Source organism: Buteo buteo, chromosome 3 (genome assembly GCF_964188355.1).
Source record: "Buteo buteo chromosome 3, bButBut1.hap1.1, whole genome shotgun sequence".
NCBI lineage: Eukaryota > Metazoa > Chordata > Aves > Accipitriformes > Accipitridae > Buteo > Buteo buteo.
In genome coordinates, this window is record NC_134173.1 from 19492164 (window position 1) to 19515750 (window position 23587).

Sequence of the window (23587 nt, forward strand, 5' to 3'; positions counted from 1 at the left end):
TTCCTCTTTTATTAGCAATGTGATTCACTCACATTCTAGAAGATGTAAGGTGAATTTGACTAAATTTTTTAGAGTGACAGGTTTCCCCTTTTTAAAAAGCCCGAATGTTCAGATCATAAAATTGAGTCCCATTAAGTTGGACAGTGACATTTGCTGCTTTTTTGGGTGCCTTTTCTGATGTACACAGTGGATAGTAAAGTGGACATTTAACAAAATGCACCAGCAGGCAGGGAGTGTTACACAGAGGCCTCCAAATATCTGTCAAGTAGTATTTGCTTTTGGTCACAACTTTTCTAGCCTGACCAGTAGCTTCCAAGCTTTGCTATACCGAATGTATGTTAAGCCATCCACCAACCCCTTTATTGTATGTTGCTGTTTTGATAGAGATGAGTGGTATTATTACAAAATTGACGCTTTAAAAAAAAAAAAAAAAAGAAAATCTATGCAGATTTTGGAAGGTTGGTCCATGTGAGATTACAGATTTCTGAATCCTCTGAAGGTCTCTCAGGTTCCAGATCTACTTTGGTCCATGTAGTTGCTGTGGTTTCAGTTTTCTAAGTGCTTGGCCTGGTGATACAATTTTCTGTTCTGTCAGTGAGGATCCTCAAGTTAACTGTGTATGTCGGAGTATTTTTATGTTTGATTTACACTGCAACAGAGGGCAATGCATAGACTGTTTATAAAAGTTGATGCTCAGATGTATCCCAGGCTGACTGTCACCAGCCAAGATCTCTGCTGAAGTACTGTAAATCTCATCAGTTTTCAACCGCATAGAAACAAAGTATGTTTTTTTCAGATTAGCATATCTACAATAAAACTTTAAACAAGAGTCATGGAGATGTGTGTTATTAAATGTGCATGAACAAAATCAGGGAAATTAATGGATAGCTGTCGTCAATTTTTATCTATGAGTTTTGGTATTTGGGACTACGCTTATCTGACTTTTTTATTTTGCAGTGGGCCCAGGTACCTGTCAGGGAGAGCTTGCCCTCCCATCACAGCTGCCCAATTTAGTTGATGGGCAGCGGCGAGCAGCCTCCATAAATGACTTATCCTCCTGCCAGACCTCTGCATAGGGAGGAGTGGGAAGTGCTTGCAGTCTGAAGCTGCTCGTCATCAAACCTCCACTGATGTGCCAGAGGGTACATACCTGGCTACGGCTAGGTGTGGCTAATGCTACAGCTTGGCTTTCTCTGAGATGGAGTGAGGGGTGAGATCCTGAATGTAATTCAGTATCATCTGCTTTGCAGCCTGATTTTGGAGACCAGATGTTGTAGCACAGACATCCGCGAGCACAAACAATCGCAGCATCCTTTTGAAGTGAGTCCCTCTTCTTGCATCTCCATGTGCTTAGTTAAGAGTACATGGAGCCCTCTGCCCTTTTCTCTAGAGCTCTCTTCCCCCATAAGCAGAATCAATTAGGTGTCATTTTGTCCTTCTGTCCCATGCAGATACAGTGATGATGTCAAAGATGTAAAATGAACCCTAGAAAATACAATTTTTAAAGCTGGGTGAAATATTACAGAGAGCCCTGGTTTTATAACCACTGACTTTAAAAAAGAAACATACTGAAGTGTTGATATGAAATACAAACACGGATTAGTGAGATAAAGAATTTTTTTTATTATTATTTCCACCACTAAACCTCCTTTCCAGAATAGTACTTAGAAAGGATGATGTGCAGGTTTAAGACTGTGGGTTAATGTTTTTTTCTCATGCAAAGTGTCTTTAAAGAAGTCACTCCGGATAAAAGGTGATTAAGTTTAGATCTAAATTAAGTTTAGATTTAGGGCAGAATTTGGCATTTACATCTGTCTCTGATATAAGTCAGTGCTTCTATGTATGACTTGTTCTTTGTTAGAAATTTATGCCTTTTATACTTTTCAGCCCATTTTCCTATTGAACGTATTTTTTCTCTCCTCCACTTCTTTGCTTCTCTTCCATCCTGTAGTGGGTACAGTGTCCCCCACTGCTGTGAATAGCTCACATTTGCAACCACATAAAATATACTTAATGCATTCCAGCTGGCAAAGACAAGAAATTTTGACAGGCTTTATGCCTTGCAGAAAATGTTGCCAAGGTGCCCTGATTTGTATACTCAGTGTAAATAGTTTTCTAAAACTGATGCAGAGAAAAGTTTGGGATGAGATAAATGGGTTTAGAAATTGGGCCAATATCCTCATACAAATCATCTTGAACTGTAGGATTTTTCATGTGTCTTATTTTGAACACAACAAGGATGTTTCCAATATGTTTTTTACTACACTCATGAAGATGCTTTATAAACTGCTTATTCTCTAAGGTCATTGATTGCACCTGTGCTCCATCACCTGATATACTGATCCTACTGTGGGACCTTCCAGTTCTTCAGATCTGCTTGGATTGGGAAAACTTGCCAACTGGCGCTAGCTTTGAACTGTTGCTGTTGTTGGCCATGTACCTTTGGAAAGAAGCAAACAATACAGTGTGCTGTTTGTCCCTTTTCTGTTAGGCCTGATGTAATATCAGTTCTAAAGGCAATGAAGCAGCACATGAATAAATAAAATACCTGATTTTAAAATCCATTTGAGAATCACACATCTAAATTGCCCATGATTCCTGTAACATGAAAATCCCTGCTGAGTAGGAAATTATTACCGCTCATCATCCTCTTCAGTATTTACTCAAAAGGTATGACTCTCTTAATACCCTAATGAAGCACTTAAAATGCATTCCAGTTAGGAAAATAACCACACTTTAAGTAAGTGTGAGAATACTCTTGTCATCTTAACAGCTTGTGAGAACGGCAAAAGTTTTAGTGCTTTTACTGATTTTTTGGCTTAGATGTAGCCAAAGTGGGGAGAAATTACTCCTAATACTCCTAATTAAGCATGTAACTGTAGCAAGAGCAAACTATTTGTAAACTATTTGAAAAGTGCAAGATAAAAAGCACGGAGTGCTTTTAAAAATGGAAATGATTAGGCAACCCAGTGATTTCTTTAATTTGTTGATAGTACTCATGCTATTTGTGGCATCCTAATGAAAACTAATTAAGTGTTGGGAAATGATCTGCTAGTACACTGGATGCAATCCTGCAGTCTATTACAGATGAAACTAAACACAATCACATAGCATTGCATCCCTATGAAATCTGTCTGGGCACTTCTAGTGGCTTGAATGTGGCCATTCCACAGATCATGAGCAGAACACCGATCAGTAATGCTTACGTGTGGCTCTTGTCCCCAGCCAGCGGCAGTGAAATCCAGCAGATGTTCCAGGTGTGCAGGGGAAGAAGTTGCAGGAGGCAAAGTATGTGACGCTGGGCTCTCCTGGCTTTGCAGGGGATGCTGAAATTTGTGTGCTTGAGAGGTGCAGGTGGGTGGGGAGCCTCTCTGACACTGCATCTCACTAGTTTTTGTTACTGGAACTCCTCCTCACCACCCCCTTGTCCATACAGGCTCCTCACCCAGGGAGTGGGAGCAGTGGTTTAGAAACCGCTCTGTCTAGAAGTGAAGAATTGGGCTCCGTCTGCAACTGGCACCCCACTGCCTTCTGCTTTCCCCTGTTCTTTTACCTGTTTGTTTTCCCTGAGTGGATTAATAGCTACACAGTCGGCTGTCTCTTGATTGAGAGGAATGGGAGCTGGAAGGTGGGAGAGCTTTGCCCTTTGTGTTCTCACAGATAGAGCTTTGGGAAAATTTGAGTGAAATCACAGAATTTTAAGCTCTGCAAAGACAAAGAAAATGAAAACAAAAGAAACCCTTTGTTCAGTGCATATGTGTTTATACTTGTCAGCTGAACTAGGTAAGGCATCTTTATATTTGCTAGGGAGGAAAAATAACATCTGTTGGAAGCATTTCCCTCTCCCCAGTTGTTTGAGCCTGCATGCAGGCTTCACACTACTGCCAGAGGAGCACGTCCTTCTGCATCCAGACTTCTCTCCTGAAGAGATCTCTGGGAGTGAGTCAGGTTTTATGGCCCAAATGTCTTGCTGCCTGGTGCAGTCACTGCTGCCTTCTCTTAATGGCATGCAAACAGGAGAGTTTGAAGGTGCTGTTTGCTGCTTCTGTGGAAGGTGGTATGCTGAGGTTGTACACATCTCAAGCCAGTTTTCTGAAGTTTATTCTGGGTATCATCCTTCACTCGTTACTTCAGGTCTTTGTATCTAGTGTCATTTTAGCTACTGAAACAATTTGGGGGTTTTTTTCTGAAAAGTTTGAATATAGGCAGGTTATCAGGCCGACCAACAATGAGTTGCTGTCTTTGTCGTACTATGTGAATGTCTCCTTAATCTGTGAGGGAAATAATGTGAATAAAAAGGTTCTTTATTATCTTTAGAAAAAGCTGGGGGGAAAAAAGGCAATTTCAGAGAAAAGGCATGCATTATAATATGTTGGTGGAATCAAAGATACCACCACTGGAATGCTAGTTTTCTGTCATCTTAATATTCCTCCTGTTTCTGCACAAGATTTCCTAGTTTCCTATCCTTATTTCTCTCAACCATAGTTTCTTGCATATGGATGTGCTACTGAACACATACTTGTTATTTATGTCCCCCTTTCCATATGTCCATGCTGCAGAATTTGGCAATAAATGCTTGCCCACCTCTCCTTCTTCTGATGAGACAAAAAGAGAAAATGGGACAATGAAAAGCCAATTCCTTGCACTGGCATGCTGCACATGTTCATCATGGCAGGAAACTAGGTCGACATTATTATTAATAACAGTATATTATGTTACAATAAAACTAAGCAGAGGGTAGCTCTAGAAATTGGAAGGATGCCCATCAATTACAATCTGAAGTGGAAACCTTGCCTGTAAGATACTATTTAGCAGACAGCAGTGTTGGTTGGGGTGGGAGAGGAGAGAATTTCTCTGCCAACAAAAATGGAGAAAAATCTCATTTTCTTCAGGTTTATGAAAAATAAAACTTACTACAAGTTTTCTTTAAGTTCTTTTGCTTTTCCTTTGAAAACCAAAGCAAAGCCAGTCTTCCATATTTGAAAAAGGGCCCATTTAGTTATTATTTGGCCTCCTTTCAAAAGGTCTGGAGCAGAGCTTTGATGGTCTTAAGCTCAGTGACTCTCTGACTTGAGGTTGACATCCCCCATGGCAATGGCAGGAAATGTCGCCTTCCTTTGAGGCTGCTCCTCAGAGCCCTGACACCCTTTTCTGCTGTAAAAAAGAATAAGGGATCAGTTATATTTTTGAACCGTCCGATTCTTTCCCACTTTACTCCTGCAGTGTGATTCTGTGCTGGTGACCTACAAAGTTCTGCTTTGCATAGTGTGCAAAGTCCTTTCCCTCATCCTTTTTTGCAGTGGTGTACTGTCATGGGGAAAGGGGAAGAGGTCTATTTTAAAAACAAAAGACACCAGAATGAATTCAAATTTCCAGTATCCTTGGAAATGTGGGTTAAAAACCACCAACCAACCATTACAGCAAACAGATAAATAACAGATTAAACAACAACAACAAAAGCTTTCCATTAACTAGCTATCTCAGGTTTCATCTGAAACACATGCCCCAAAGATTTTCTAGTGCTGCAGGTTTGCTGTTTTGCTGCCTTGTTCAGGAAACAAATTTGCAATGAAATAAGGTTAAAATAAGAGTGCTTTTAAGCATGTGTGTGTCCTATAAGTGTTTTTGGTACATCTAAGCAGACAAAAGACGACATTATTCTTATAAAAACTATGGAACCTCTCATCCTTGTGAAAAAGCTGACTAAAAAAAGGTGAAGCAATACAGCCAATTTATATTGGCTTTATTTCCTGTGTATCATTTTAAACAAATCTGGCATGGAAGAACAAACGTAGAAAGTACTTTCCCAAATTTTCTTTTTCCAAGTTACTATTTCTTCCTCACATCTCTTAACTTGCTGTTTAATTAGCAAGTCATCTTCATGTAAAAAGATAGTGTGTGTGATTCTCATATGAAAATACATAAACTTCACATTGAAAACAAGCTGTGTCCCATTTAATGTTTTAAATTCTGAAACTTTTTCTTCCTCTGCTCCCATTCTTCCCAGATAAATTATCCACAGAACACTGCACCTCAGCATTTTATTACTGGGGTAGAAATAATAGCTGTTGTTTATGTTAACTGAAAAACAGATTATTTTTTTACTATTCCTTATTGCTATTTGTTTCCATTTCAGACAAACTATCAAAGCCCATTAACTCAATGCAGATCTTTCCAGTTATTTCTGTAGGCTTTGGATCAGGCTCAGAGACACTGGTCTTACTTGCCATCACACAAAGTGAGCTGGGATCTTTCCCTGCCTCTGTTTGGCACGGTCTGAACAGCACGCAGAGAAATGCTGGATCACTTAGGTCCCTGATGCAGTAGAGGGTATTTCACATTGTGTTCTCTACCTGAAGTTAAATGATCAATTCTAAAAACAGTCCTCCCCCAGCCCTCCAATTCTGGTGCTAATCAAGATCAAAACAAAGAATATGGATTAAGCCTATGGAACAGCTGCTTTCAGGGGCCCCACTTATCTGTGGGAGCTTTGCTGACCCTTCTGGGCTCCCAGAGCTCCCAGGGAAGCCACAGACTGGAGGACGTGACTGCCAGATATGGCCATTAATCACTTTACCGTAGCCGTTGTCTTCTTAATGCTCATTTTAAAGCAAAATGCGTCTCTGTGCACACACATAAACAGTGCCAGTACTGTTGCACTTGTCTCTATATTCCTAGTTTGCTCATTTTATTAGTAGAAGTTCCCACTCATCAAAATCTCCGTAGAGCAGAAGTAGTGTTTCTGATGATGATTACTTTTCTGGTTAACATGGAATAAGTCAAGATTTCTTTCTTAATAGGAACGCAATTTTTATATCTCACAATAATAATTTAATATTTTCCACACAGTAGAAAATACTCAATAAATCTTTTCCATGACATTATCATGTAGGGATCAAATTCGTACTCTTCATTCTGTCAAAAATCACTTGAAAGCCTAGGTATGAGTGGAAGGCAAGTAAAGACTTGCAGCATCTGGTCTTTGTTCTTGGTATGACCTCTTTCTTGGTACATATTCAGTAATCACTTTCTTCATTTAGCCAGCATCCTAGACCACTGGCCCTCCACTTCTTTTTTACTGGTGGTTTTAGTCTCTTCAGTATGCACAGCACACCATAACAGCCCAGATTTTCCCTTATTCCTTCTTGAGAAGTTGTTTTAAAAATGAAATAATAATGAAATAATGTTGTGCCTTACAGAACTGGCTCCCTGGGGTTTTGTGGGGAGTGTGGCTGTGCTGAGCAACCAGTCCAACCCTGCTCGTACATCTGGGCAGTAGAAAGGCTCCTGTTCACTGTAGTGGATGGGATACAGCCCAGAAAACAATCCTAAGGGTGAGCACCCTGAGCTGCCCCTTCATCCCTCGAGGTGACTGTAACTGGAAAGCTTTTCTGGGGGCACTCCTGGACTGGGACAGGAGTGGTGGGGTGAGCTGCATCTGCCTTAGCAAGCAGCACAGCATGATAGGAGTGAAGCAGTCAGTGCAGAGTCCCTGGCTGCCACATGATACATGTTTTGAGTGGGGTTTACTGTGGATTAGCTCTGGTTTGGTCATGTGGACCAAATGCCCGTTAGTGGTTGAAACACAGCAGTTGTGTCCTTGGGGTGCAGTTTAGTTTCATGTGAAAGGAATCCAGTTTGTGCACTCAGAGATCACTGTCATGCAAACCAAAGCATGGTAAGAGATTTGCTCAAGAAATACTCTCCTGATCTGAATTAAAACACCAGTATGGACACAGCAGAGTAGTAATATGCCATATTAAGAGACCTCATTTTAAAAGAAAGTCATGTCATTATCCCAGATGATATACTGTGGTAATCAAATTGCAGTGATGAGTGTGAGTTGCAGCCTAGGTAGTTTCAATCAAAGGAGAGGAAGTGTAAGAGAGATTTATTTCTCAAAATGGACAGATAGATGCTAAATGTCAAGGTAGCATTATCTGATGCCACTTCACATGAAAGAAATGATCATTTCTGTAAAAGGCTTGTTGTATGTAACTAGGTATTGGATAGCCAATGTACTGGTGAGTAAGTGCTAATAATATCTCTATGATACCGTGGAGCAAGTAAGAAAAAGTTCTTTCCTATGCCACATGCACTAGCCTGTTTCATAAAACCAGTGTTCTATATAGATTAAAAATCAAAAAAGTAGAATTCCTGAGAAAACATTTTATTTTTGTTTATTTGCTTTGTTTGGGAGAAGGTAGAAGTTTGCAACTGGGAACAAGCAGCTGGAAAGACTGTTAATAATAGATGAAACTGCTGAAACCAACATGTTCTAAACATGGCAGTTTTTATCAACTGCAGCTGTGTACGTTTCAGCTAGTTAGTAGTACTGGTTAGTAAGTGGTTAGTAAGTACTAAGGTGATGGAGAATATACAGTAGAGCAATGTTCCCCAATCCACTGAAAATAGACTGTGAAACCTCAACATGTTTAGATGGCACCTGTGTCTACTGAAAGAGAAGCTCTAGAAGGACAAGCCAGTGTGTTCATCCGGTTTGTTGAGAGCTTTCAGGTGTGGATTCAGGTACTCAGGTCCCCGACTCATCCAGCTAGTCTAGGCTCTGTGAACTTCTGCCCTGTTCTCTTCTAAGTTGTTTGAGAAACAGAGTTGAGAAGTGGCACCTGCAATGGAAAGGTTTAGCAAAGTGTTTCTTTCAATTTCTGGAGTATTCTGTACCACTGTTTTGTATCTCTTGAATATGTGAAAGTTTCAGGGTAGTTTATTTTGTTTTGTTTTTTTCTCTTGGTTTGGAGAATACTAGTGTCACAGGCTTCAGATCAAAATTTTGAAATTGGTAGGAATATTCTGACCAGTACAAAATCAGCAGTTCCTCTGAAACTCTTTTGCTTCAGAATGTTAGAGAAAAGATCAATGCAGTTACTATTCCAAGAATATCTACCTGTTTTAATGTATCATAACAGGGTTATGGAGGTCACACCTGCATGTAACTCTCATGAGCTAAATGTGACTGTACTATGTCTGGTACCTCACTGGTTCCTTCAGAGAGCCTGGGTGACTCTCTGTGATACCCCATTGATGGGCTCCAAAAATTTTTTTTACCTTTGAGGTGATGTAATTTTCAGATATTTTGTCCTATTCCCATCATTGAAAATCTTCATACTATTCCTATTGTATACTTGAATTCTGATGGGCCTACTTAATCCTTACTGAAAAATGTCAAACAATGTCTTTTGGTTCAATTAAGTTGTATTTTTCCCTTTGGTCCTTATGTCAGATCACAGTGAGAAAAGAATACAAGAATTACTATTTTTACTGTTGGAAAGCCTCAAGAGCAGAGCCAGGCACAGGCATGTAGTTCTTAAAGTAGCCACTAACTCTGGAGGAGTGAGAAGGTAGCAGGGCTGTGGGTAATCACTACACACAGTCATAGGGACCCACAGGATCCAAAGGGACCTTCATGCATACCTGCATGAGGATGGTATAGGAGGCACATGGTTTTGCTATGCGTTTACAGTGCCTGCCGGACTTCTCCCTGAAGAGCTACAGACCTCTGCTGTACTGGCAGATAGGGCATGACGTGGTTCAAAGTGAATAGTTGTGCAACCTCCATGAATGGCTGAAAATCACTTATCCAATATTTTTCCCCAACATTGGACACTTTTAAGATTCAGCTGGACAGGGTGCTGGGCCATCTTGTCTAGACCGTGCTTTTGCCAAGAAAGGTTGCACCAGATGATCCTTGAGGTCCCTTCCAACCTGGTATTCTATGATTCTATGATTTTATGATTTTATGAATATGTTATTCTGTGTTTTTCCTAAGCCTACCATTGCACTTCAGAACCTAGGCAACTTCATGGTTTGTAAAGGTGAGCAGCCGACCAGTGGATTAGGAGTCCTCTCATTCATAGGAAGTTCACAGTAAGCAGAGAGTTGTAACCAAACCAAACCAAATACAGAAACTGCCATATAAATGAAAGCCTACCTGTCAAAGAAGACAACTTTTCATTTGAGAAAGATGTTTTTAATTTTATCTTATTAAATCTCATATTCTTACACTCTCATTCTTATGCTGGGATTTCATTGAGTGCATATGTGAGCATGATGTGCATTTTACGACTCTTCCTATTAAATGTGAGCAGTAATTCTGGAAGTACATTATGCTTCATCTTTTTGAAGAATTTTAAAACTAGTGCTGTTAATGTGAAACAGAATCTTTGGAACAGATGGGAATGGTCAGGCACTCTGGAGCAAATATTTGGAACAAAAGCTTAATTATATGAGTACCAGATTAAGGCATTCTTATAAACAGTTTCAGTATTTTTGGCATAGTGGTAAAAAACAGAAATCAAAGAGAAGCCAAATTAATTTAGCAACCGAAGTGTAGCAGTGGATTGATTCTGAAAGCCGACAGGTGAACGTTTTCCACAGTCACAGCAGAAAGAAAGACTCTGAATTGAATAGCCAAATTCCTATTGATTTCATTGGGAGCAGGATCAAGTCTTTAATTCATGAAAAACTCCTGTTTTGATTTTAATGAGAGTTACGTGACTTAAACTTTGTTCAATGTTTTGGAAGCACCAGGTAAGGTTTAAATCAAATAATAAGTTTTCTAGACTTTTAATAGCATTATTCTTCTTAGTGCTGCTGTTACCTCAGGGTATTTACTTTTGGCTGTTAGTGCAGTGTAGAAGTTGATACTATTGAGAATGGAATTGGCAAATCTTAAAACAGAATGTTTAGATCATAAACATTTTAAAATAAGACTCCATAAAAAAGATGTATATTTTTTTAATATGAAATGTTAGTTGTGTTCTTGGCAGGCTTTGCTTCAGAGGAGTCACATGCATTTCAAAGAGTGTTCTGCTAGCCAGCTGCAGCCAAAAGATTATTCCAAACCAGTGGAGACCCAATTCCCTTTTCTCTTTTGCTTTTTTTCCTTTCTCTCGCACTCTCTTCTGTAGGACTGTCTATATATCATACAACTGAAGTGTAGCCAGTCATGGGGTGAAAAATTCATACAACTAGTATACACAACAGTGGAAAGCATAGAAACACTGACTAAAGATGCCAGTACTAGTCTGTGCTTTAAGAAGTACTGTTGAGATTTCTTTTCTTCAACACTCTTCAAATCTTCAAACTTCAAGAACTGTTGAATACTCTTTCAGAGCCAGCAGGATTGCATAAACTATATGGAGAATTGCTTGCATCCGCCCTGCGCTTACCTGTGGAGTGGCACAGTCATCTTTTTAACAATGACTTGATTCACCAGCGCTACAGGAAACCAGATACACTCCAGGGGTGTGCAGAAGCTGGTGGGTTTGGGGCATAACACCTTATAGAAGATGTTAATGGAGTGGTTCTTTATTTAACTCAATGAAATGTTGACAGTTTATTGTGCTGCACATGATCTTTGGGTTTTATGTTTATTTGAAATAAATGTGTGTGAGAATGTTTGTTGTCCTGCTTTAAAGATGTCTTTAGAGGACTTCTTTTTATAAAATATGAACTTAGTGTTGATGAAAGGTATTGTATGTAGGTAGTTGTGCAGGCAGAAGTCTTGCCTTACCTCAAGCAAATACAGGTACCACAGTAGAAGCTCCCTGTACTGATCAAACGACGTACATTTTTCAGTTATTCCAGAGCAGAACTTGACTCATTTTTTCCCCAAAATTGAAGGTAGAGCTTTCTCCACTTCAGTTTTGAAGCCTCTTATCGCTGTGTACTCTGCTGGATGTGGGCCTGAAATCCCTGCCTGCTTTGGACTGAATGGGGACAATTGAAAGTGTTTTTACCTTGATCACTGGCTGTAGCTGTAACAATCCTGAACAGAAAAGTCTTGTGTCCATTGCCCTAAAGTATCATTAGAAAAGGTTTTTAGAGCCTTTCACTGAAAAGATGTGTGTGACTGAAGCTTGAAGCGACTGCTGGTGAGAAGTTGAATGAAGAACAGGTGCCAGAAGAGTGTAATGTGCTACACTGACCATGTTTGGAACCGACCGTGAACCTACCCCTTAGCCAACCCAAATCCTTCCTGTATGGAGTGAAATGTCAGACTTTGGTTAATTTTAGGAGCATATACTTTAATGTAGTTTCTTTTCCTCTTTCTGAAGAACAGAGATTAATACAAGAAATGTATTTTCCATAGGCCCATGTGAACTTCATTCTTTGACTGTCCAGTTAGGAACTGTGAAGAAAGCCTTGCACGACATAGGCCTATAAGGAAATTAACTTTGGGGGTTTTATTAATTTCAGTTTTTATTTGCTCAGTCTGTGATTTGCAAGCCAGACAGATACTAGATAATACTGTACAGAAAAATTGTATCATTACTTTAGAAATTTACCACATTCTCCTTGGGCTAAACTGGAAAGTTTACTCAATTGAGTAGAAGGAATTCTGTTGCTAGGTTTAAAAACAAAAAAAACCCAAAAACAAACAAACAAACCCCAAAACCCTCAAACCCAAAACTTCTTAGAAATTGAGTTTTTAGATTCTTACCTAGATCAGCAGTAAGTGTCCTGAATTCAAAGATTAAAAGCATCTACTAGGTCTTATTCAAATATTTAGCTTATTGCAGATTAGAGATAAGTACCATACTACAAACACAGCAGGTCACTAGTTCCTGAGCTGATACCTTTAACAGAATGGGAAGGTAATGATGGTGAGAGATGTATCTGCAGAGGTTTTTCTGAATGATAATACTATGTTACCACTTTTCTCAGACTAACTTGGCAAGTAGGACTTGGATTGTGAGTGGAAAGAATCTAATCCATGATTTTGTTATAGTTGTTGTATGGGCACTCACTGCACAATATGCATTTAATCTGAAATTGTCCAGATTGTAAATCAAAGTTGCTTTCCTTCTTGTCTTTCTGGTCTTTGTCAGTACTTCTCAGCAACATTGCTGCTTGTGTCTGAGTTTCTCTGGTGCTACTGAATGTCATTCACAGGGAATCTCTTTGTTCCTAATTTGTATTTCCCTTTAGGTGATGGGCTGTATCAGCAACAGGAGTTATTGTCACTTCTCTGATTTTAGTTTAAGTATGATGAAGCATTCAAAAGAAATGTAGTTGCTTACTTTGCATGCAGTCCTATTACATTTCCCACAGGAGTGTAAAAAGATAGAGAGCAAACTACAATCCAGCTTCATGTCCTCCCACATATTTGCCTTGCAGACCTGCATGACTTGAGATATTTGTGCTCTTAGTAGCCTGTATTTAAAATAACCACATAATGGTAGCAGGAGACTGGCAAAAAGCAAAAAACTACCAAGAGCTGAAAACTGATCATGTAATGCTTGCGGGGGCAGGAGGGGGGAGGGGATGTATGTGTATTTTTGAGAAAATCTAGGTAAATGTTGTATTAAGTGCATCAGAAATATTGAGGGCAATTCTTTGGATGAGTCTGCCCATTTGAGTAGTTTGTGGGGCTGAGGCCTTGGTCGTTTTGAGAAACAGTCCTTTGCAGCTGTTTGCATGAGTATGAAGGGTTAAACAATAAAGCAGAAATACATCTTCATGCTTTTGCTTAAAAATAAAAGGTCTGGATTTCAGAAGGAGCTGTAAAGCTTTCAACAAGAATCAGGCGAACACTACAGTAAAATGAAAAGCTGAAATGTGAAGAGTGCATGATGTGAGATGCCAGCTCAGCACTTTCAAGAGTCATGTACGGATCACGTTGCTCTAGGAGAGGAGACCACCCTTGGAATTGCAGTGAACTGTAGCAGTGACCGGCTGTTCTGCAATGTAAAGGAGTTATATGGGCTGATACCCCTCCACACAGTTATGTCACCCGGTGGTAGCCTCTCTTAACAGTTTTTCACCCTGAGGAAAATATGTTATTTACAAGTACTTCTGTAGGGGTGGAAAAATCATCTTACTATACAGATCCCAGCTGCACAAGGAAAGGAGGAGAGTAAGAGTGTTCATACAATAAAGGTTCTTTACTGAAGGTGTTTGTTTTTTCTCCTCTTTGTATAGGTTCAACATGGGAGAAAACATTACGGCAGATTGGTTTTGAAAGGTAAGCCATAAATTTGTTTCCTTACCAGTGCAAAAAGAAAAGGGAGAAAAACTGCATGGGCAAGTTTGCAGAATTATTTATTTTAGCTGATTGAATGTATCTATGACTTCAACTTTAGAGAGGAAGTTATGCAGTGTCATGCACATATATGTTCAGCTCTTCTGTTTATGTACTCTTCTCTTTCCCCAGTCCATCTGAAGCAACTTATTCACCATAGGAACTTGGCTCCTATGTTTTTTGCTGGCGACTATATAGCATGCTAGTATTAAAAAAGATGACACATTATTTGGGCAGAAGTCTTAGTTATGAATGAAAATACTGGTCTCACTTATGTTATTTTTTCCATGAAACTTCTAACCTGTGACATATTAGTTGACAAAAGTAAATGAAGTTGAAAAAGGACCAAAGCTGGCAGAGAGCTATTTAGCATCAGAGGAAAATTCAGAATTCGGCATTCCTCAAATGCAAGAACTTCTTGCTGCCAAACTTAACCACAGGGTCATCATACCAGAAACATATGTCTCTCTTGGAAATTAAACTAGGCCAAGCCCAGTGAAGAGTGATCTGATGTTGAGATTCAGATGCTCAGTCTCAGGTTCATTCTTCTACAAATGGTAAGCAGAAGAATCTGCTTTCCACTTGAATAAAGTTTTGCTGTTTTCCCTCAATAGAGTGGCTTGCCGTTGTACACCAATGTGCTTGGGTCACTGTTGGCCAGGCAAGAAGGGATTTCTCTTCTTCAGTAAGCATCCCTTTATGGCCACTGATAGAGAAGGATAGCGGGCTACTTCTGTGTTAGGTCTGATCCCCTACAGCTGTTCTTCTATTATGTATATGAACAATAACAAAAGAAGCAGCAGCAGCATATGTTTTGCTACTTAAAAACATACTGTCCGCAAGCTGTTGACTTAGGCACACCTGAGTCAGCTGTGAAATATCAATAGCATTTAAATGTGTTATTTGAGCAAGGACATTCTTATTCAGGAGGAAGCAAGATTTTTAGATACACAAAAGGAAAGACATTCAAAGTAATGTCCTAAAGAGGAATATGTCTTTGCTTAAAAACTGGAAAATTCATATAAAATGTTACTCTTAAAGGGCTGGTTTAGAGCAGATTGAGGAAGAGGAAAGGCAGACACTCCATTTACATTGCAGAAAATTAAGCCCAGATAATATACAGGTTATGTCATCACTACTTTGTGGTTACATGTTTATTCTGTAGTAGTAAAGTGTTTACACTGCTGTTGTCTTCATATCCTGAAAAATATAGAGGCACCAAGAGATCTGACTGCAAGGCTTTTATGTAATCATTACTTGTGAGCTAAGGATGCTGCTTTTCAGTGTAAGAGAAATTAAAAATGCTGGAGCTTGAGTAAAGTAGCCTTATATCCAGGAAATTACTGGAGTTAAGAGCTTTTCAATTAAATGGAGTATATGTGGGTTTGGTAGATTTAAGTGAAGGTCTTTATGTTATTGATTGTTTTTTGAGACATTATAATTGAGCTAATTCTAACGTACTATGGTAGTCATCACCTTCGTCCAACATGATCTTGACTGCAGTCCCTGACTGCATTTTCTGAAGAACATTTTGGAGAAATTTGGAGAGTTATGAAAAATGTTGGCTTGTATGATGCTGTCCTAAAAGGAACATGGTTTAAAATGCTAAGTATGTGTGATACCTGCATGTCAAGCAAACTGTCACCTTGCATGGTTTCTTTAATAGTCTTTAATAAGCCAAAGCAGGTAGATTTGTGGATAAGTAGGATGACTTTTTTTGCCACTGTTAACCTGGGGATTATTGTTCATTATTGGTGCATTTTTAGACAACAGCCACACATTCATGAAAATGTCTGGAAAGCAGTCAGCTCTGTTATACTTTGTTCCAAATATGACTAAAAATATGTTTCAGGAGGCATTGTTCATCTCACTGGTTTAAGATTTTTTCAGTCACATGCAGGACCCAGTGGAAATGGCTCCCTCAAACTCTCAAGTGATATAGTTATGAACAATTAACAGTGACTGTCCTTGTTTCGTGGCTACTCCCACAATTAAAAAGAAAGCTTAATGCACAAAGCTGGTTAAAATTCAAAAGGGAAGAGGATCAGGTCAGTCATTGAGCTGGTCTTCTCCTGTAACGCAGTCTGTAGGGTCTCTCCAGCTCATGGCTGGGGTGAGGCTTGCATTGCAGAGCCTGGAAAGAGCCATGGCCAGCGCTGGGGAAACTGCTACTTCCACACTACAGAAAATTAAAACCAAAAGAAGGACTTTTTAAAAAATCTAAATGTCTCTAGTTTGAGCTACCAGATGATGAAATTTATGTCCTTGTCTAGAAGATTCAATAGTGATTACAGAAATGTCTTCTGTTGTTATGTATTTGTTGACCTAGAAATGATCTAATCATCTTAAAACTTTAATTGAATGGCGTTGGACCTCTTAAAACCCATTGTCCTGCAGGATCGCCAGACTTCCAGTCTTCCTTTTACTACTCTTCTCTGAGTTCTAATTTCTAATGTGACTAGTAACTACTCCACTACTAACAACACATCTATTCCCCTTTTTACATTTGTTCCCATGGTGTTTCTCTCATCTGCGTAATGCTTTACGTTACGGTTCCCCAAAACAGGCTTAAGAATGATTTAATAACTGTTATTTTATGCTAAGTAAATACCAACTGTTTTAAAAAATATATATTTGAAGAATAACAGATGTGTGGTTATTGCACTTTTGGCAACATTCAATAAATATGTTTTTCATAATAAATAGCTGTTTCAGTGACACAGAGAAAGGAACTTTTGAACACCAATTTCTTAGTAAAATGTAATTATCAGTATAAAAAAATGAGGTTTCTGTATTGACGAAGCAACTTCTGTTTAGTTGATAGCTTCAAACTGATTATGAAATAATTGTTATTTTTGTGGTGTGCAAAAATTTGGTATTAATTTGAAGTTATGTGTTTATATATGCAAAAGTATGTGACTTCCACTCTACATAATGCTAATGTGACACATCTGCACTATTTGTACAGCAGCAACATCTATGTAGAAAGTGCAACATGCAGCATTCCAGATTCTGGCTAAAGTGTTGCTGAGGGAGATCGACAGTGAAAGTCGCTCCCGTTAGTCAAGTACTGTCTATTGACTTGCGGGCTTGTTATGCTCTTTCTTAAATCCTGTTACTATTTCTGAAGAATGAAATGGTAGTTGGGGATTGGTAGCTCTCACACCTGAAGGAAAAGAAATGGAAAGGAGCAGGGAAGGGAATAAGATTGTCAAGCAAAGAGGAAAAGACCAAAAGATTGCTATGTCAAGGCTAGACCCTGGATAAGAAGATTGGCTCCTATTAAGATATATTCCAGATCTTCTGCGTATTTCAGTAACTCCTTCAACTACTTCCTAATCACAAGGTGGCAAGGAGAACAATCTGCATTGTTTTTGTCTGAAGCAAAATAAACGCAACAGCCCCACATGCCACAGGTAGGGAGACACAGCTTTCCCAGTAGACGCCAGGAGCAAGTTAGCTGTCATCGCCGAGAGATGCATTTTTGTTCCTATGTTGGTCTCTGAAAGCAGACGAATGTCTGCTTTTGCAGCTGCTCCACACATGCCTCTGCTCAGTCTAGCCAAAAATACTGTGTATATCTTCCCTACCCCTTGCAGAGACTGAGAACTCAATTTCCGAAACCACTCGTGACGTGCAGCGAGCACTGGAACCCAGACGCATCAGAGGGACTTCCCAAGCACCTCCTTCCAGGTCTAGGTTGCTAATTATGAGCCTACTGGTGATCTGTTTTCTCTCTTTCCCCCATCCTTAGATTGCTTCTAACTTGCTGGGATGTTTGATTGGTGCTTGGCCAGAGTTTCTCTGGGTGACATGTAAAGAATAAACAGAAAGAAGAGAATACCACTGGATTCTATAAATATTTATTATGCACAGTTCTGGCTTGGAAATCCCAAGTACCATATGGTTTTCTGTAGTGACATGCCCCACTCCTCCCCACACTCTTCAGTGATTTAGTAAAAAGATTAAATATATGTTTGAAATACAAAGTCTTATCCTGATACCGTATTCCATAATTTCAAGCCCTTTCTTCAAACACAGCAGAATCCTGTAGCCCATCCTTGGGCAAGGCTCCCATTGACATAATTTTGGGAGCACTGCCTCAGCCAGGGGCTGCAAGAGGCTGCAGGGTCTGATCCTGAAGAGGTTATTTTAAAAGAAACAGTGCAGTCTGAATGTGTTTTGCAAATATTGAATAATGTCAGTCTGGGAAGACAAGGAAAAATGGGTGCAGTGATGCAATCAGAGGGACGTGGGGAAAGCCCTGCCTGGCACCTCTTTCACCATTTTGGAAAAAATAGCTGAAGTAGCCTATATAACTGTTTTGGTCTCTCTGTCCCACAAAGCACTTAAGTGCTTAAGTTTTCAGTGCCCAGGTGTTCCCTCTTACTTTGACAGAGTTCTCTTCTACAGCGTACCATCCTTTCATTGCAGCATATCAGAGAAATTTGATTAATTGATGTTTTGTTTATACTTTCTATTGCCGTGCCCACTCAGGCCTCACATTTGACAAGGGTTAGGTCATAGTCTTCCTCAGTGTTCTTGGCACATCTTTGTCTTAATATATGACATCCATCGTACTTTTGTAGGAGTTAATGAATGTGAATTTATTCTGCAGTGATTACAATTACGTATGTTCTTTGAAAAAATATGGCAGATAAATGTAATGTAGGGAGCTGAGGAGATGGAACCAATTTCCCACCTTCCATTGGGAGGCTGTGAATAAAAAAGTAGTTTATTGCTTATAACAGAATTGTTGTCTTCTGGGTGATATCTCAGTTTAGTCATTTCTCTGGCTGGCTGTTACTGAATTGATAGGTACGGATCTGGGGGCAGAGGACCACATCGGCAGGGCTTGTTCATGTCCTTCCAGCTGCAACACTGCACTTCTTTTCTCAAGGGGCGATGGACGGTGAGTGAGGGAGCTTCCCGCGCATGTGCACTTGTCTCCAGGTGAAGGGCAGCACAGGGTCCGGAGTCCTGGGAAGACAGGGGAGCTGGGGTTGCTTTAATTTCGTGTTCAAAGATTCCCTCATTTTGTTGCTTCGCGGTGACCGGGACTGTGGAATTTGTGCATGTGTGTGCTGAAGTATTCATGTTGTTTATAGTGTGGGAAATAGGGAAGAAATGTGTTTTCAGTTTCATTTGATATATACTGCATGCCTGAGGTTCTATCCTAAATTGAGTTTTCTTCACTGCTCTGTCAAAAAGTGAGACTTTGAAATGAAAGTCTGAGTTACAGAGAAAGCCAGAATAAGAATTGGATTATATTTGCAAAGAACAAAAACATTGTTTAAAAATATATGAAGAAAATGGAAGGGTTTTTTTTTCCCCTAATACTGTGTCAGCTGAGATCTTCTAGTCAGTATTAAATACTGAAATATAAGCACATTAAATCTAGTTTTAAACCAGTTTATCTTTGTGGATTTTATTCCAATGTCCATTTTTATTCTAATGTTGCTGAAAGCAGTGTGTAGTCAGTCCCATGTGCTCAGGCACAAGTTATTGTGCATAAAGCTTTTTCCTGTTGCCTGTTAACAAACAATACCCTGTACTGGACATGCTGTAGTAGCCTGTGAAGTAACCTAATCCTGTTGCTCCCACTGAGAAGGAAATAATTTCGGGACAGCCACCCTCGCCCCTACAGCGAGCATCATCTGAAATGAGATCAGAACTAGTAAGTCCTGTTTTGGACTATTATCCTATTTACCACTTGTGTTTCATCATGCTCTAAGAGCTGTGGCCTATGAAGAATTTCTGCTTTTAACACCAGCCCAGGTCTGTATCCATAAAGCTGGGCAGCCGTTCCCATTTCAGGGCAGTTTGGTTGTTGGCATGGAATGACGTTCGGGGAGGCTCCATCTCTCCTAAATTTGCTCTTTTTACTGTGTTTGTTTTATTTTTTCCCCAGCCATGTAGGGCTGTTTGTACAGCACTTTCTGTGTTGGGTGAGCAAGTACCTTACCCTCTGGGGCAAACACAGCATCTGTCACAGTTAACTGAATCTCCTGCTTAGAATTTCATTAATCTTCTGCTTATTCCAAGATATGGATTATATTCTGTTATTTGCCCTGCATGAAGGGATCTGGGGGTGCTGGTCGGGAGCAGTAAGCCCTGATAGCCAAGAGGGCAAACCGCACCCTGGGGTGCATCAAACACAGCATGACCAGCCGGTCAAAAGAGGGGATCATCCCGCTGTATTCAGGATTGGTGCGGCCTCATCTTGAGCACTGTGTGCAGTGCTGGGCCCCACCATTTAAGAAGGATGTGAAGGTCCTTGAGCGCGTCCAGAGGAGGACGACTAAGCCGGTGAGCGGGCTGGAAGGCATGTCCTCTGAGGAGCGGCTGAGGACTTTAGGCTCGTCTCATCTGGAGAGAAGGAGGCTGAGGGGAGACCTCATTGCTCTCTGCAGCTTCCTGAGGAGGGGACGTGGGGAGGGAGGTGCTGAGCTCTTGTCCCTGGGATCCAGGGACAGGATGCGTGGGAATGGTTCAGTGCTGCAGCAGGAGAGGTTCAGATTGGATGTCTGGAAGCATTTCTTTACCGAGAGGGTGGTCAAACCCTGGAACGGGCTTCCTAGAGAGGTGGTCGATGCCCCAAGCCTGTCAGTGTTTAAGAGGCATTTGGACAATGCCCTTAGCAACATGCTTTAACTTTTGGTCAGCCCTGAAGTGGTCAGGCCCTTGGACTAGATGATCGTTGTAGGTCCCTTCCAACTGAAATGGTCTAGTCTGGTCTGGTCTATTCTATTCTATTCTATCCTCTACTAATGGTCCTTTTAGCGTACTTTTTAAACTTAAGCTAACTTTTAAACTTAAACTAGTTATAAGAAAAGCTGACTTTTGACAGATGTCATTTGTGTAAGTTTTGCAATATACTATCCTGCCTTTTGCAAAATAAACACATTTCTTCTTAACAGTCATGTAATAGAATATTTTTTAATGTATTGCTAGTGATAGTTTCGTAGCCTATGTGCTGCACACCTGTGAGACAGTAAAGAGACATTGACTGAGTGAGACTTTTTTGTAGAAGCTTTTCAGGAGATGATCACTATATGGCTAAAAACACTTAGACTAGTAATTGCTTCCTTACTTACCGGATTTTCTGAAAGCTGTCCTTATTTAAAAAAGTGATAAAAGTATCTATCATGAAATATGTAAACATTCACTAAAATAACTTCATTTGTTTTGAGCAGATTTAAGAGATTTTGTATGTTTTAGTCCCCTATTTTTCTGTTTAAGCAATTATGTTAATGGTAACATAAACAATCTCTACCTAAAATAATTATAGTCATCATGGCTATTCTCTAGAGTACATCACAGTAATATGCCAAGAAAGGTATTTCCTCCGGGTTGATTGCAGCCTCTTTGACACCTTCTTTTTAAACAACATTGAAAGCAGCAATGTGAATTTTCTAAATGTCTGAACACACAGTCCTTAGTTATATAAGCAACTCAGCAGACTTCAAGGGTGTATCTCAGGAGAGTAAACATTATGGAAATAGGGTGAAAATTGATGGCTAGTGGCATAAATAAATAAACTAGATTTTAGAGAATATAGTTGATTGTCTAGAATTTAGAGAATTCTGAATTCTCTAACTTAGAGAGAAATCAGATATTAAAAATCCAAGGTGGACATCATACGAGGTAGTCCAGAGGAATATCACGTTCTTTGTTATACAAGTAAAGCGCAGTTGTGCGGTCACTGTGTTTTAATCCTCTGCATGGATAGGCTAAAGGTCAAGAAGCCACTTACTCGCGGGAAGCATGACAGTCCTGCTTTCTGTTCAGCTTCCTGTGCACCCACCAAAGGCTCTGGTATGCAAACGTTCTGGGGGCAGAGCTCTTGCAGATAATGAATCTCTTAATCATGTGACATGCCTATGATAAATCATAAGTTCAGCTGTGTGTAGATGAGAAACACATCAGTGTTCTTAATTACAAGATGCTTTACGAGTAGGCAGGTTCCTCACTTTTTTTCTTTTCTTCCTTTTTTTTTTTTAAGTTAGGGTTGTCGGGCCTGAGGGATCAAATTGGATTTATCTCCAGATCTAATAGAGGACGAGCAGTGTCAGTATACATTTGCTAGTGGTCCTACTTCCTCACTAGAGGGTCTGTCTTACAGAGACTTGCAGTGATACCAAGGCTACTTGATCCTAGATATATTTTGGCCAATTTGCTGGGTTTGGCAAAAGGGCTGTGAAGAGTCTCTTTTCTTTAAAAATAGGGGACTCTTGGGTTCTAGGAACATTAAAAATCAAACAATCTAATATTCTGAACTGTTTAAAAGCATCAAAATAACATCTTTCAAGTGCCTGAGTCACTTCAGGAGTCGGGTTTGTAACTCAGGAGTCCCTATGACTCTTAAAGGTTTTATCTGTAATCTTTCTGTTGCAAGTGCTGGGAACTTAACTGAATCAACACTGTGCTTCTGATTTTCCAAATGAAAGCGCTGCCCAAATCTAGTTCTACTGCAGTATCTCAAAAGCCAAAAATCCTTTTCCTTGCTCTATTATTATTTTTTTTTACAAAAAAGATCCACTTTTGCTGAAAATAGTCTTGCCTTACTCCTGTGCTTCCTAATATGCCTGATCCTAACGTAATAACAATTTTACTACATTAAGCATTCCTCCTTCATGCTTGCATAAAATTTTAAATAGAAAATAATACTGGAGAGAAATCCATGTAAAACTTCTCTTAAGCTGTACTATAGTTAAGCATTACAGAAACTTTACAGTTGTTGCTTTTTCTTAAACCACACCCTGGGGAACTGACCTTTTACATGGCTTCATGTTGTAATTTTCATACCTGTTTTACCTTTTGTTCTTTAAGAAAAGTCAACTTTGAAATATACCCCACTTGGAGAAGTCTTTCAAACAAACCTGAATCTTATTTATTTATGAGCATGGGTGAAGGTTGCTTACATGCATCATAGTGTTTCTCTAACAGTATAGCAAAGGTGTGGTTAGAAGCCAAGCCAAATACTTGTATAAAGTTACTTTCCAATGCTTCCAACCCTGTGGATAGCTTTTGGGACATGAAATGTTTTAATAGCCCAGTACAAAATAGGAATTAATATGGGCTTGTCCCACACTTCCAGTCTTAAAAGTAAGTCTACTAGAGCAATTTGGATCAAAACGGAAAATCAGATTTTGCACATTAGGACTCTCTATCTCTAGTTATAGCAACTTTGTAATTCTACATGTTAAATTAAGGACAGACCTCTCATACAGAAGTCAGTTTAGGGGTGGGAAGTGTTGGGTTTTTAGCATGGAAATATAAATCCATAATTTTGGGGCCAGTGGAAATTTAATTCCAGACAGAATGTCAGTATCTATAATTTCTGAAAACTTGGCCACTTATTTGTGGCCTGTTTGAAAAATGTGAGTATTTTCCAATATGCCTTTATTTTTCCTGCCTGTAAAGAGGGGTCTAGTACTAAATACACTCAGATGAAGATACCAAAGATATGTATGTTTCAGTACGTAATATTGTTTAGCAAGAAACAAAAAATAATTTTCATTTTCCTTGCTACATTGATTA

General features: G+C 39.6%; 1 protein-coding gene across 2 annotated transcripts in view; it reads left to right on the forward strand.

The window, feature by feature from the left end:
* The window catches only part of PIEZO2 (piezo type mechanosensitive ion channel component 2), a 312188-nt gene that overhangs the window by 136114 nt on the left and 152487 nt on the right, over positions 1-23587 (forward strand). For both annotated transcript variants that reach the window (XM_075022962.1, XM_075022964.1), the window contains exon 4: positions 13945-13987. In XM_075022962.1, coding sequence (XP_074879063.1) covers positions 13945-13987 — 43 coding nt within the window. The remainder of the gene's footprint in view (positions 1-13944; positions 13988-23587) is intronic.